The following is a 14,403-nucleotide window of genomic DNA, read 5'->3' on the forward strand; positions in this document are numbered from 1 at the left end:
CTCTTCTGCAGACTAAACAATCCCAGCTCCCTCAGCCTCTCCTCATAAGTCATGTGTTCCAGTCCCCTAATCATTTTTGTTGCCCTTCGCTGGACTCTCTCCAATTTCTCCACATCCTTCTTGTAGTGTGGGGCCCAAAACTGGACACAGTACTCCAGATGAGGCCTCACCAATGTCGAATAGAGGGGAACGATCACATCCCTCGATCTGCTCGCTATGCCCCTACTTATACATCCCAAAATGACATTGGCCTTCTTGGCAACAAGGGCACACTGTTGACACATATCCAGCTTCACGTCCACTGTAACCCCTAGGTCCTTTTCCGCAGAACTGCTGCCGAGCCATTCGGCCCCTAGTCTGTAGCGGTGCATTGGGTTCTTCCGTCCTAAGTGCAGGACCCTGCACTTATCCTTATTGAACCTCATCAGCTTTCTTTTGGCCCAATCCTCCAATTTGTCTAGGTCCTTCTGTATCCTATCCCTGCCCTCCAGCGTATCTACCACTCCTCCCAGTTTAGTATCATCCACAAATTTGCTGAGAGTGCAATCTACACCATCCTCCAGATCATGTCATAGTGGAGTGACCCACAACTGATGCCAGGAGATAGACCCTCCATGCTGATCCGAAGCCCCCTGCCCCCGACCCTCTGCTTACCTGATTTCAGATTCTCCGCTGCGTGGCGGGGCTTGGCCAGCATTCTCGGGGCAGGGGGAGTGGCGGTGGGGGGGAATCACTGGGGCCCGGATCTCTCACCCTGCAGAGGAGCAAAGAGCCAGGCTGGGTGGCCAGTGGGGGTATTTCACTCCGTTCCAGCCCCTCCCAAAACCAGGCAGACAAGTCCTGATTGGTGCCTTGGGAGCTCCCTGTTCCCCCGAGCCGGGGAGGCCTTAATGAGGTCTCTGGAGGGGCTGGAGTCCTCTCCCGCCCACTTCCCAGCAGCCCTGGACCCCGGCACTGCCAGCCCGCCCGCCTCTGCCCCAGGATGTTCCCCCAGTGGGCTCCCACCGTCAACTCAGAAGCCCCCAAACCTCTGAGGTTGGCAGAAGATGCCAGGAGCTTTAGCTTCTGAATCCTCATTCATGTCAGGGTCCATTCTGGGCTTTAGACTCCAAGCCTTGGAGGGCAGCCCCATGTACAGGTCCCAGTGCTCCTTCCTCCTCCAGGTAAGTCTACATTTCGAGCTGGAGAGACACACCCACTCCAGCCCGCCTCGAACTGGCACTCACAGCGCCAGCTCCAAGTGTGGTTCCCCTCCTCAGTCATCATGCATTTCCTGACCGGTCCTCAGCTCCAGAGCTCACGGTTCTAGGTCCCTCAAGCCCCATGTTCTAGATCCCCAATGTTGGATTACTTTCCATTGAATAAATGGGCCCAGAGATGTGACCCTGTTAAAATTCCTTTTAAACTTTTATGGAAGATACAGGTTCTAGGTCCCTGACAAGGTTCTAGGTCCCTCAAGCCCCAAGTTCTAGATCCCCAATGCTGGAGTAATTTCCATGGAATAAACGGGCCCAGAGATGTGACCCTGTCACCGTCCCACATTAAACAGTGTTAAACACAGTTTGGGGTTCGGTATCAGAGCCATCAGCCTGCCTAACCCCCCTGGCAAACACCCCATTAAAAATCCTGTTCACCTTTTATGGAGAGAAGGCAAAGCAGTTAAGCACTGGAAATGTAAGACAAATGCACATGAAACGTGGAAGGAAACCAGCAACGAAAGACAACTCCACTTCTGTCTCTGCTGCTGATTATTTATTTGCAACCTCACCGCTCGAGAACCGCGGGCCTGACACATGTTTTCAGGCATCGTGGCCAGTTCTCTGAAAACATCCGCTCGATGCGGTGAGATTAAACAGAGGAGGACTGTTCTGCTTGGAAAAAGATGATTAAGAGGGGGATATGATAGAGGTCTAGAAAATCATGAATGGGGAGGAGAAAGTCAGTCAGGAAATGTTATTTACCCCTTCTCTTTACACAAAAACTGGGGTCACCCAATGAAATTAACAGGCAGCAGGTTTTAAACAAACAGAAGGAAGTATTTCTTCACACAACGCACTGTCAACCTGTGGAACTCCTTGCCAGTGGATGTTGTGAAGGCCAAAAGTAGAACTGGGTTCCAAAAAGAATGAGATATGTTCCTGGAGGGTAGGTCTATCAGTGGCGATTAGCCAAGATGGTCAGGGATGTAACCTCATGCTCTGGGTGTCCCTAAACATCCAATGGCCAGAAGCTGGGAGTGGACAACAGGGGATGGATCTTGCAACAATTACCCTGGTCTGTTCATTCCCCTGAAGCATCTGCCCTGGCCACTGTTGGAAGTCAGGACAGTGGGCTGGATGGACCATTGATGTGACCCAGTTTGGCCGTTCTTATACGGCTACTCTGACACCTGGCCAACTTGTACCAGCATCGGGCTGTTTCAGGCATCAGGCATCAGGTTACGGGCTCATGGCCATGTTACAAAATATATGTCTTGTCTGGCTAAGTGTGACTCTTCGGTTATGTCTACTCCAGAGCTGGGTCTCCCAGACCAGCAAGAGGTGGAAACCCCCCCCGCCCCCAATATAAGCAGTTAAACCAATGAATTGAATCCAATGTGATTGTACTGTCAAAATATACCAAGCGAGGTCTTTTATGAAAGTTTACAAAGCTCAGACCTCAGCAGTGGAACAGGGCTGTGTCCAGTTCTGGGCGTCACGCTATCAAGAAGACGTGGACAAATTGGAGAGAGCAGCAAAATGATCCAAGGTTGAGCAAACGTGGCCAAGGCAGAAAGGTTTAAAAACACGGAACATCTTTAATCTGGAGAAAAGACAGAGGGGGGACCTGATAACAGTCTGCAAATCTGTTAAGGGCTGTTCTAAAGAAGCCAGGGATCAAGTGTTCTCCATGTCTGCTGAATTTTGGACAAGAAGCAATGGGCTTTATCTGCAGCAAGGGAGATAGAGGTTAGATCTTAGGTCTGGTCTACACTACGGAGATAGGTCAACGCAAGGCAGCTCACGTTGACCTAACCATGGACGTGTCTACACTTCAATTTTGCTCCTGCTGACGTAAACCGCTCCACCACGCTGACTTAACAACTCCTCCCCCACGAGCGGCGTAGAGTCACAGACAGGGACGTTAGGTCGGCGTAGGGTTGGTGGCGATGCGGCGTCCAGGAGCGGTCCCACAACACACTGCACTGACAACGCAATCGATGTAAGCGCTCTGGCTGACACCAGAAACCCCGTGTGGACTCGTACGAGCAATGGAGTTATTGTGGCAGCTGGATGCCACCATGAGTTAGGGCGAATTAATTTGGTAGTGTAGATAAGGCCTTAGGAAAAGCTTTCTAACTCTAGATCTAGGTCAGCTCCGGAACCAGCTCCCAAGGGGGGCTGTGGGATCGCTGTCATTGGAGGTTTTCAAGAGCAGGTTGGCTGCATTAGCAGGAGCGTTGCCAGCAGATCGAGGGACGTGATCGTTCCCCTCTAGTCGGCATTGGTGAGGCCACATCTGGAGTACTGTGTCCAGTTTTGGATCCCCCACTACAAGAAGGATGTGGACAAATTAGAAAGAGTCCAGTGGAGAGCAACAAAAATGATTACGGGGCTGGGGCACATGACTTACGAGGAGAGGCTGAGGGAACTGGGATTGTTTAGTCTGCGGAAGAGAAGAATGAGGGGGGATTTGATAGCTGCTTTCAACTACCTGGAGGGGGGTTCCAAAGAGGATGGAGCTCGGCTGTTCTCAGTGGTGGCAGATGACAGAACAAGGAGCCATGGTCTCAAGTTGCAGTGCGGGAGGTCTAGGTTGGATATTAGGAAACACTATTTCTCTAGGAGGGTGGTGAAGCCCTCCAATGGGTTCCCTAGGGAGGTGGGGGAATCTCCTTCCTTAGAGGTTTTTAAGGCCCGGCTTGACAAAGCCCTGGCTGGGAGGATTTAGTTGGGGCTGGTCCTGCTTTGAGTAGGGGGTTAGACTAGATACCTCCTGAGGTCCCTTCCAACTCTAATCTTCTATGAGTCTATGACCCTCCGTTCAGAAGACAAGCACAGCAGTGTCTTCTGAACTGGGTGTCTCTCTGCGTTCTCCTGATGTACCAGACTAATTCGTTCACCTGAGCCATAACAGCACACAGCTCTCCGTCCGACCAACTTGGGGATCGCTTGTCGGCATTGCAATCTCGGGTCGCTGCTGGCAGCGCTGGATGCAGATAGACTCACGTTTTAGGACACACACAATACACCATTCCAGTCAAGATAGTGGATGGAAAGTGGATTAGATAAGCCGCATTATATCCCCTCTGTGGACCCTCCCATACAGAATGAAAGTGGCCTTAATTTAGTTGAGAAGAGGCATTTTAATTCAGATTTAATGTGGTTTAGTTTAATTCCATTAATTAACTGAATTACATTAAACAGAATTAACGCCACTTTAGTTCCAAACCAGGGGCTCTCTATAGAGGAGATTAATCTGGTTTAAATAATTCAATTACAAGGATTTTGTATTTCCTGAGTGTACCCATGTAGACAAACACTAAGACGACTACCCAGGGGTGTAGCAGGGTACCTAGATCCATGGCCTCCCGGGTGATATGGGGCGGAGGTATCTGGATCCACAGCCCCCTGCATGATATGGGACGGGGGTATCTGGATCCACGGGCCCCCTGGGTGATATGGGGCGGGGGTATCTGGATCCATGGCCCATTGGGTGATATGGGGTGGGGGTATCTGGATTCCTGGCCCCCCACATGACATGGGGCAGGGGTGTCGGGAGCTGTACGTCTGTCAAACTCTTTCCACTCACAGCAACTTCTGGACTTTTTCACTCCTCCCCTGAGTCCCAAATTTTCTCATTTGCTCCTTGGTTGTGGCTCTGGCTAATTAATCATGGGAGGGTCGGGATGAGGCTCGGGCACCAAGGGGACCTAGCACTAATTGGGTTCGTTAGCGCGGGCCCCGTGGGGTTCGTTAGCGCTATTCACCCCCGGGATGAGCATCTGCAGTCTCGGTGCAGCCAATTCTGCTTTTAGTTAGGGGGCGAGTTTTGAGGGGCAGCAGGAGCTGGGGGCTCTCTGAAGAGCTGTGAATAGGAGTTGGGGTGTTTACCCCCAGCCTCTCCCTTTGTCCCCTGCACACTGAATTGGCCAGGTCAGAGCCAGTGCCCCCTAGAGGGGAAAGACCCCATATCCTACTCCCTGTCCCCCCTGAGCCAGCCAGTCCAACCCATCCTGGGGCCAGATCGGCGCCCCCAAGAGGGGAAAGAACCCACATCCTGTTCCCTGCCCCCAGCTGTGCCAACAATCAGGGCTGAGTTCAACAACCATGTGGACAAGGGGGATCCAGTGGATATGGTGTCCTTGGACTTTCAGAAAGCCTTTGACAAGGTCCCTCACCAAAGGCTCTTAAGCAAGGTAAGCTGTTAGGGGATAAGAGGGAAGGTCCCCTCATGGATCAGTAACTGGTTAAAAAATAGGAAACAAAGGTTAGGAATCAACAGTCAGTTTTCAGACTGGAGAGCGGTAAATAGTGGTGACCCCCAGGGGTCTGTACTGGGCCCAGGCCTATTCACCATATTCATCAATGATCTGGAAAAAGGGGTGAACAGCGAGGTGGCAAAGTTGGCAGATGATACAAAACTACTCAGGATAGTTAAGTCCCAGGCAGACGGCGAAGAGCTACAAAGGGATCCCTCAACACTGGGTGACGAGGCAACAACATGGCAGATGAAATTCAGTGTTGATAAATGCCAAGTGATGCCCATCAGAAAACAGAATCCCGACCATGCGTACACAATGATGGGGTCTGAATTAGCTGTTACCACTCGAGAAAGATCTTGGAGCCCTTGTGGAGAGTCCTCTGAAAACATCCACTCAGTGTGCCGTGGCGTCAAAAAAGTGACCAGAGTGGTGGGAACCATTAGAAAAGGGACAGATAATGAGACAGAAAATATCACATTGCCTCAATATAAATCCATGGGATGCCCCCACCTTGAACACTGTGTGCAGATGTGGTCACCCCCATCTCAAAAAAGATAGATTGGAATTGGAAAAGGTTCAGAAAAGGGCAACAAAAATGATGAGGGGTCTGGAACGGCTGCTGTATGAGAAGAGATTAATGAGACTGGGACTTTTCAGCTTGGAAAAGAGACGACTAAGGGGGAGATGATCGAGGTCTATAAAATCATGACTGGGGTGGGGAAGGTAAATAAGGAAGTGTTATTTACTCCTGCCCATAACACAAAAACTGGGGTGACCTGATGGAATTAATAGACAGCAGGTTTAAAACGGACAGAAGGAAGGACTTCTTCACCCAGCACCCAGTCAACCTGTGGAAATCCTTGCCCGGGGATGTTGGGAAGGCCAAAAGTAGAATGGGGTTCATAAAAAAAATGAGAGAAGTTCCTGAAGGGTAGGTCCATCGATGGCGATTAGCCAAGATGGGCAGGGACGCAACCCCATGCTCTGTGTGTCCCTAAATATCCAATGGCCAGGAGCTGGGACTGGCCGACACAGGGGATGGGTCACTCAATATTTGCCCCATTCTGTTCATTCCCTCTGAATCACCTGGCACCGGCCACTGCCCGAGACAGGCTCCTGAGCTGGACGGACCACTGGGCTGACCCCATACGGCTGGTCTTATGTTCTGATTATTTTCCGAGCATGACGTTCTGCCCCTCACGCAGCCGGCGAATGCTGGGGGCGCCCCGTTGCTTATACACCTTCCAATGGGCGCCCCACCCTCAGAAACCCCCAAGCCTGGGTGCTGCTGTATTGTGTGGGGTTTCCCTTCCTCCTCCATTGGGATCCCGAGTCCCCGATTCAAGGGGGAACAGAGAGCACAACTGGGGCCGGGGAGGTCTGTAGGAGACTCACCCTTTTCCCTAATCTCTCATCTCAACCTCCCATGCGGAGCGTTCAGCCTGTCCCGGCTTCTCCTGCCTTTGGCGGGCACGGAGAACGAGTGATCTCCGGCCTATTCGGAGCAGCCCGGGACAGATTTCTCTGATCCCCTGTCAGGCTTTTTCCCAGGCCAAGCAGGCCAGTTTCTGAACCTTTCCCCACCAGCCAGGTGAACGAGCCTCCTTTGATCCCCCCCCCAGGAAGAGATTTGCTTGTTCCACACTTCACCCCACTGCTGGCTTGGATCCAATTTGTCCCCCGCAGGAACCTCCCGCCCCCCGTCGGGGATGCGGCCAGCAGCTGTGCGTTTGATTTTCCCTTTCTCGGAAGCGTACGTTGGGCTTGGTCCTTGTCCCATGTGCCCTGCTCAATTTCAGAGCCATTCTCCGATTTGTCCAAGTCGTTTTCAACCCTAACCCCGGCCACAAAAGTGCCGGCCACCCTTCCCCGCGGAGAGTCACCTGCAGGGATTAGGAGCCGGCTCTCCGCTCCGTTAGCCAAGTCACTCATGAAAATACCGGAGTGCACCGGACCCAGGACGGACACCACTAGATTCGCCCTCCCAGTTTGACAGCAAACCGTTGATAACGACTCATAGAATCACAGAATCAGGACTGGAAGGGACCTCAAGAGATCGTCTAGTCAGTCCCCTGCTCTCATGGCAGGACTAAGTATTATCTAGACCGTCCCTGACAGGGGTTTGTCCAACCCGCTCTTAAAAATCCCCAATGACGGGGATTCCACCACCGCCCTGGGCAATTTATTCCAGTGCTACACCAGCCTGACAGGACGTTTTTCCTTATGTCCAACCTAAACCGCCCTGGCTGCAATTTAAGCCCATGGCTTCTTGTCCTGTCCTCGGACGTTAAAGAGAACAATTTTTCTCCTTCTCCTTGTAAACACGTTTTACGTACTTGCAAACTGTTCTCACGTGCCCCCCTCAGTCTTCTCTTCTCCAGACTAAACAAACCCCGTTTTTCCAATCTTCCCCCAGAGCTCATGGTTTCTAGACCTTTCATCGGTTTTGTTGCTCTTCTCTGGACTTTCTCCAATTTGTCCACATCCTTCCTGAAGTGCGGCGCCCAGAACTGGACCTGATACTCCAGCTGAGACCAGATCAGCACGGAGCAGAGCAGACGAATCGCTTCTCGTCTCTGGCTTGCCACACTCCTGCTGCTGCAGCCCAGAAGGAGGTTCGCTTTTTTTGCAGCTGTGTCATACTGTTCTCTCATATTTTAGCTTCTGATCCGCTCTGACCCCCGGATCCCTTTCGCAGTGCTCCTTCCTAGGCGGTCCTTGCCCGTTGGTCCTTCCTAAGTGGAGAACTTTGCATTGGTCCTGATTGAATTTCATCCGATTTACTTCAGACCATTTCTCCAGTTTGTCCGGATCGTTTTGAATTTTAATCCTGTCCTCCAAAGCACTTGCAACCCCTCATAAGAACATAAGAGCGGCCAGACTGGGTCAGAGCAAAGGTCCATCTAGCCCAGGGTCCTGTCTGCCAACAGTGGCCAGTGCCAGGTGCCCCAGAGGAAAAGACCAGAGCAGGGAATCATCAAGCGATCAACTCGTGTTGAGTTGTTTGCTCTAGCTCCTTCCCAGAGCCCTGCTTTCCGGGACCCAGCCCCCACTGTGTAGGTCTGGCCTGGCCTCCTAGTTCCTAGATGGCAAACCCTGCATTCAGATGGATTAAAATGTACCTAGCTCTGGGGAGTGTCCCATTAGGAGCTCGAGAGCCCTGCTGGGATGCTCACCATGATCTGGGTCTTACAAGACAGTCGCAGCAGCCCTGTTGTATCTGTGGCTGGCATTGTGCCTGGGGGCTGATTAGGAAAGATCTTTGCACCATGGAGTGGGCTAGGAGTTTGGCAGGACAGCAGCCGGGGGAAAACAAGCCCGTTTTGAGAGTGGGGTTAGCACTGGGGAGGAAATTTTAACCAACGTTAACCCACAAATTGTTTTGGTTCATCAATGTTCACAGGGAAAACAAATGTTTTTCCTGTGGAAGACAATGCAAAATCAAGCTGCTTGGCCAGATGAAGGACAACCGCAAGTAACACCACTCAGGGTTGGCTGGCCCGGTGCTGAGTTGCAGCCACCTCTAGGGCGCAGTAGCTGGGGAACAGCTGCACGTAACACCACACAGAGATGGCTCACCCAGCAGTGAGATGCAGCCACCTCTAGAACGAGGCAGCTGGGGAACAGCTGCACGTAACACCGCACGGAGGCGGCTCACCCAGCAGTGAGATGCAGCCACCTCTGGGGCAGGGCAGCTGGTGAATAGCTACATAGAACGCTGCATGGGGACGGCTTGCCCGGCGGTGAGATGCAGCCACCTCTGGTGTGGGGCAGCTGCGAACAGCCGCACATAACTCCCTACTCCCTGCTGCACAGCATCTCCCACCGCCTGGCCCTGACTGCCAGCAGAGAGCACTCCCTGCTGGACACTCCACTCAGCCACTGACCCCCACACTGTTGACATGGGGCAGGAGAAATAAAGATGCGTTTTCCACCCTGCCTAGGACGGGGGAGGTGGCCACCCGGGCTCCTCTGCTCCCCTAATTACCGCCATGTGTTAATTGCTTCTCCTGTGCATCATTAACCTCCCGGCAGCCTGAGAAGGGGTGGGCCACGCCCCCACAATGCCAGGGGGCCCAGCTGTCCACACCCCTTCACCTGCCTCCCCCATCTATATCCCTCTGCGAGGTGCCAGAACGGGACCTGCCTCCCTTCACCTCGGCTGCTGGAGCCGCCCCACTGGAGCCAGCCGGGGAGGCGTTCAAATCCCCATGTCCGGCCTCGTCTCCGGCTGTCCTTTCTGAGGCCTTGCAAGCGGAGGGAGGAATTTCTCCATGAAGGGATCTGGTGTGAACCAGGCAGGTCAGTGGTACCACCTTGCCAGTCAGAGACAGGGCGGGTAACTCAGTGCGTGCCGGGGGTCCTAATCTGGGGTGGGAGTCTGGCCCCGAGGTTCCTTAAGAGCTGAGCTGGGGGGAGAACTGATTTCCCGCCCCTTTGGCCAAACCCAAGGGAGCCGCGCGGTTTCCTTCGGGTGGAACGAAGCGTTTTGCGGCCCCCCTGAACCAGAACATTTCCTTTCCAAGGTCCCTTTTCTTCCCAAAGCCCATCGGCCGTACCAAACCATCGGACCGTTTTAATCGCTTGGAAATTTGGGGCCGGGGAGCTGAACTAATTCGGCAACCAGGACGCGAATCCACATCATGGGTGGACTGTCTCGGTCCGGAATCACACGTCTCCTTTTCCCGGCTGAGTTCAACACCGGTCCAAAGTGGGTTGAGATCATACGGAGAAAGGCTGCTTGGTGCGACAGGACCTATCGGCCACACAGCCACGCGGGTGGGCGCTAATTATACCCCCCCACCCCATTCGTTATTGACCGTTACCTGGATCGGCCACTCCGGGCATCCCGAAACTGCAGTGAAAAATATCACTCTTGGAGAGACACCGGTGAGCGCCGGCTGAGAAAACCTGGGCTCAAGCCCCCATGTCTGCCCGTTAGCCTTGGGCAAGATGCTGCACTGCTCCCTGCCTCAGTTTCCCCATTTGCCCACCCTTGAAAGGAGCCTAGCGCAGCAATGAAATATTTAATATTACTCTTAGGGGCAGGCAGGGCTACGGGAAGAGCCTCTCTCCACAAATGTAGCCTGAACACTGATAGAAAAGGAGGACTTGTGGCACCTTAGAGACTAACCAATTTATTTGAGCAGAAGCTTTCGTGAGCTACAGCTCACTTCATCGGATGCATGCCGTGGAAAATACAGTGGGGAGATTTATATACACACAGAACATGAAACAATGGGTGTTACCGTACACACTGTAAGGAAAGTGATCACTTATTGCATCCGATGAAGGGAGCTGTAGCCCACGAAAGCTTCTGCTCAAATAAATGGGTTAGTCTCTAAGGTGTCACGAGTCCTCCTGTTCTTTTTGCAAATACAGACTAACACGGCTGCTACTCTGAAACCTGTCACTTAAGGTGAGCTATTACCAGCAGGAGAGCGGGTCTCTATTCAAGCCTAAGTTAATTGTATCCAGTTTGCAAATGAATTCCAATTCAGCAGTCTCTTGGTAGAGTCTGTTTTTGAAGTTTTTTGTTGAAGAGTTGCCACTTTTAGGTCTGTTATTGAGTGACCAAAGAGACTGAAGTGTTCTCCAAGTGGTTTTTGAATGTTATAATTCTTGATGTCTGATTTGTGTCCATTTATTCTTTTGCGTAGAGACTGTCCGGTTTGGCCAATGTACATGGCAGAGGGGCATTGCTGGCACATGATGGCATAGATCACACTGGTAGATGTGCAGGTGAATGAGCCTCTGATCGTGTGGCTGATGTGATTAGGCCCTGTGATGGTGTCCCCTGAATAGATAGGTGGACACGGTTGGCAACGGGCTTTGTTGCAAGGGTAGGTTCCTGGGTTAGTGGTTCTGTTGTGTGGTGTGTGGTTGCTGGTGAGTATTCGCTTCAGGTTGGGGGGCTGTCTGTAGGCAAGAACTGGCCTGTCTCCCCAGATCTGTGAGAGTGATGGGTCGTCCTTCAGGGTAGGTTGTAGATCCTTGATGATGCGTTGGAGGGGTTTTAGTTGGGGGCTGAAGGTGACCGCTAGTGGCGGTCTGTTATTTTCTTTGTTAGGCCTGTCCAGTAGTAGGTGACTTCTGGGAACTCTTCTGGCTCTATCAATCTGTTTCTTCACTTCCGCAGGTGGGTATTGTAGTTGTAAGAACGCTTGATAGAGATCTTGTAGATGTTTGTCTCTGTCTGAGGGGTTGGAGCAAATGCGGTTGTATCGTAGAGCTTGGCTGTAGACGATGGATCGTGTGGTCCCCCCCGCCCCCACACTCTCCTGCTGGTAATAGCTCACCTTAGCTGATCACTCTCCTTACAGTGTGTACGGTAACACCCATTCTTTCATGTTCTCTGTGCACATAAATCTCCCCACTGTATTTTCACCGAATGCATCCGATGCAGTGAGCTGTAGCTCACGAAAGCTCATGCTCAAATAAATTGGTTAGTCTCCAAGGTGCCACAAGTCCCCCTGTTCTTTTTGCGAATACAGACTAACACAGCTGCTACTCTGAAACCTGAACACTGCTGACACCTATTTATTGGGGTCACAGATCCCCGGTTCTTTTCCGTGGTGGCTCAGTGGCATTAATTGAGAGGGTGGAATTGGGGGGAAACACACCCAGAAACACATCCAGACGAGGGGAACGGAAATCAGGAAAATCAGTAAACATCACAACTGGAATAAGAGAAGGCCAGTAAAGTGATTCCTGTCTCGCTTCGGGCATGTTTAAAATGCTACGGAGCCCTCTGGAGGCCAAGAGAGGGGAGTGGAGCCAAGCCAATTCTGTTCACACGGTCTCAGGCACCGGAGGAAGCCAAGGAAATGGGAGCTGGGGGTGGGAAGTTAAGGAAGGGTGTGAATAGAAAGCAGGTTGGCTACCCCTGATGCCTCCATGTGTGGACTCTCTTATTCTGGAATAACACGTCCCCTTTTTCTGAATTAGTTTAATCCAGTTCCAAAGTGGGTTACGCTCATACGGAGAAAGGCCGATTAGTTTGACGGGAGCTGAACTGCACAAAGCCGCCCCCAGCTCTCAGTCAGGGATAATAATTCTTCCCGGGTGTTGGGTAGATAAAATCTAAATGACTGTGAGGGACTTGACACTGCAGCACCCAAGTACCTTGTGAAATGGAATAGCTTGCAGTGGGGAGTTCCACGGGCCGAGCCATACTGCTCCCATGCCCCACAGTTTGAGGGATGCTGCTCTTCTTGGCCCCCTTTGCCCCACCCTTTTACCGTTCAAAACAACTGACCCCACCGCACAAACGCAGAGCCCTTGAATCCAGTTTATAAATAGACACGGTGTATGCGGGGAGGGGGACAGAGGATAGATAGATAGATAGATAGATAGATAGATAGATAGATAGATAGATAGATAGATAGATAGATAGATAGAGAGGGGGGTGTGGGGATGGATGGCCAGACAGAGGGGGTGGGTGGGGATGGATGGACAGACAGATGGGGTGGGTGGGGAGGGGTGGATAGGTAGAGGGGGTGGATGGTGATGGATGGATGGATGGATGGATGGATGGACAGAAAGGTGGATGGGGAGGGATGGACAGACGGAGGGGTGAGGGGGATGGATGGACAATGGGGGTGGATGGATAGACAGAGGGGGTGTGGGGGGATGGATGGACAGATAGAGGGGGTGGATGTGGGTGGATGGATGGACGGATGGATGGATGGATGGACAGACAGAGGGGGTGGATGAGGATGGATGGACAGACAGAGGGGAGGTGTGGGGATAGATAGATGGGGGGAATGAGGATGGATAGATGCGGGGATAGACAGATAGCTGGAAGGGGATTGATGGATGGGGGAGGATCTGTAGCCAGAAGGGGTGAATGGGGTCCGGCAGGTAGCCCTAGGCTGGAGAGCTCCATGGGCAGGGCATTAGGGGCCAGCTGCGGGGCAGTGGGCCCAGACCCATAACTCTGTCCCCCGCTCTTCCCCCTCAGGGCCATGGGACCGAGGAACGGGACCAGCGTCTCCGAGTTCGTCCTGCTGGGCCTCGCCTCCTGCCCAGCCACGCGCCGTCTGCTCTTCCCCCTCTTCCTGGGCACCTACCTGGCCACCCTCCTGGGCAACCTGCTGGTGGCCCTGCTGATCCGCCGGGACCCCCGCCTGCACCGGGCCCCCATGTACTTCTTCCTGGCCCACCTCTCACTGGCCGACGTGGGCTTCACCTCGGCCGCAGCCCCCACGGCGCTGGGGACCCTGGCATCCGGGAGCCGGGCAGTGCCTTACGCCGCCTGCCTGGCCCAGAACTACATCTTCATCGCCTTCGGGGTGCTGGAGAACTTCCTACTGGCCGTCATGGCCTACGACCGCTACCTGGCCGTCTGCCGCCCGCTGCGTTACACCGCCGTGATGAGCCCCGGGCGCCGCTGGGGGCTGGTGGGCGCCTCCTGGGGGCTGGCCCAGCTCCACGCCCTGCTCCACACCCTGCTTCTCGCCCGCCTGCCCTTCGCCGCCCGCCCCCGCCTCCGCCACTTCTTCTGCGACCTGCGCCAGCTCCTGGCCCTGGCCGGCGGAGACACCCGGCCCAACCATGCCGCCATCCTGGCCGAGGGCAGCCTGGCCGTGCTGGGGCCGCTGCTCCTGGTGGCCGGCTCCTACGGGCGCGTCGTGGCCACCCTGGCCCGGCTGCCTGCCGCCCGGGGCTGGCGCCGGGCCCTCTCCACCTGCGGGGCCCACCTGGCCACGGTGGCCCTGTTCTACGGCACCATCATCGGGCTTTTCCTCCGGCCGGCCGGCAGCTACGCCCCCTGGCGGGACATGGTGGCCACCCTGCTCTACTCCACCGTCTCGCCCCTCCTCAACCCCTTCATCTACAGCCTCCGCAACCAGGAGATGAGGGGGGCTCTCTGGCGGGCGCTGGGGAGGGGGCCGGCACCCCTGGGAGCCTAGCCCGGGAGGAAGGAGAGCTGGTGG

At 53.7% G+C, this 14,403-nt stretch overlaps 1 protein-coding gene across 1 annotated transcript; it reads left to right on the plus strand.

Annotated features, from left to right (window-relative positions):
• The first annotated feature begins 13,431 nt into the window (after window positions 1-13,431).
• On the plus strand, window positions 13,432-14,379 carry LOC140901885 (olfactory receptor 1E5). The gene has a single exon (XM_073321311.2). It carries the CDS (start codon window positions 13,432-13,434, stop codon window positions 14,377-14,379), a length of 948 nt encoding a protein of 315 aa, XP_073177412.2.
• Window positions 14,380-14,403: the final 24 nt, after the last annotated feature.

The sequence above is a fragment of the Lepidochelys kempii genome, chromosome 23 (assembly GCF_965140285.1).
Source record: "Lepidochelys kempii isolate rLepKem1 chromosome 23, rLepKem1.hap1, whole genome shotgun sequence".
NCBI classification, from domain to species: domain Eukaryota; kingdom Metazoa; phylum Chordata; order Testudines; family Cheloniidae; genus Lepidochelys; species Lepidochelys kempii.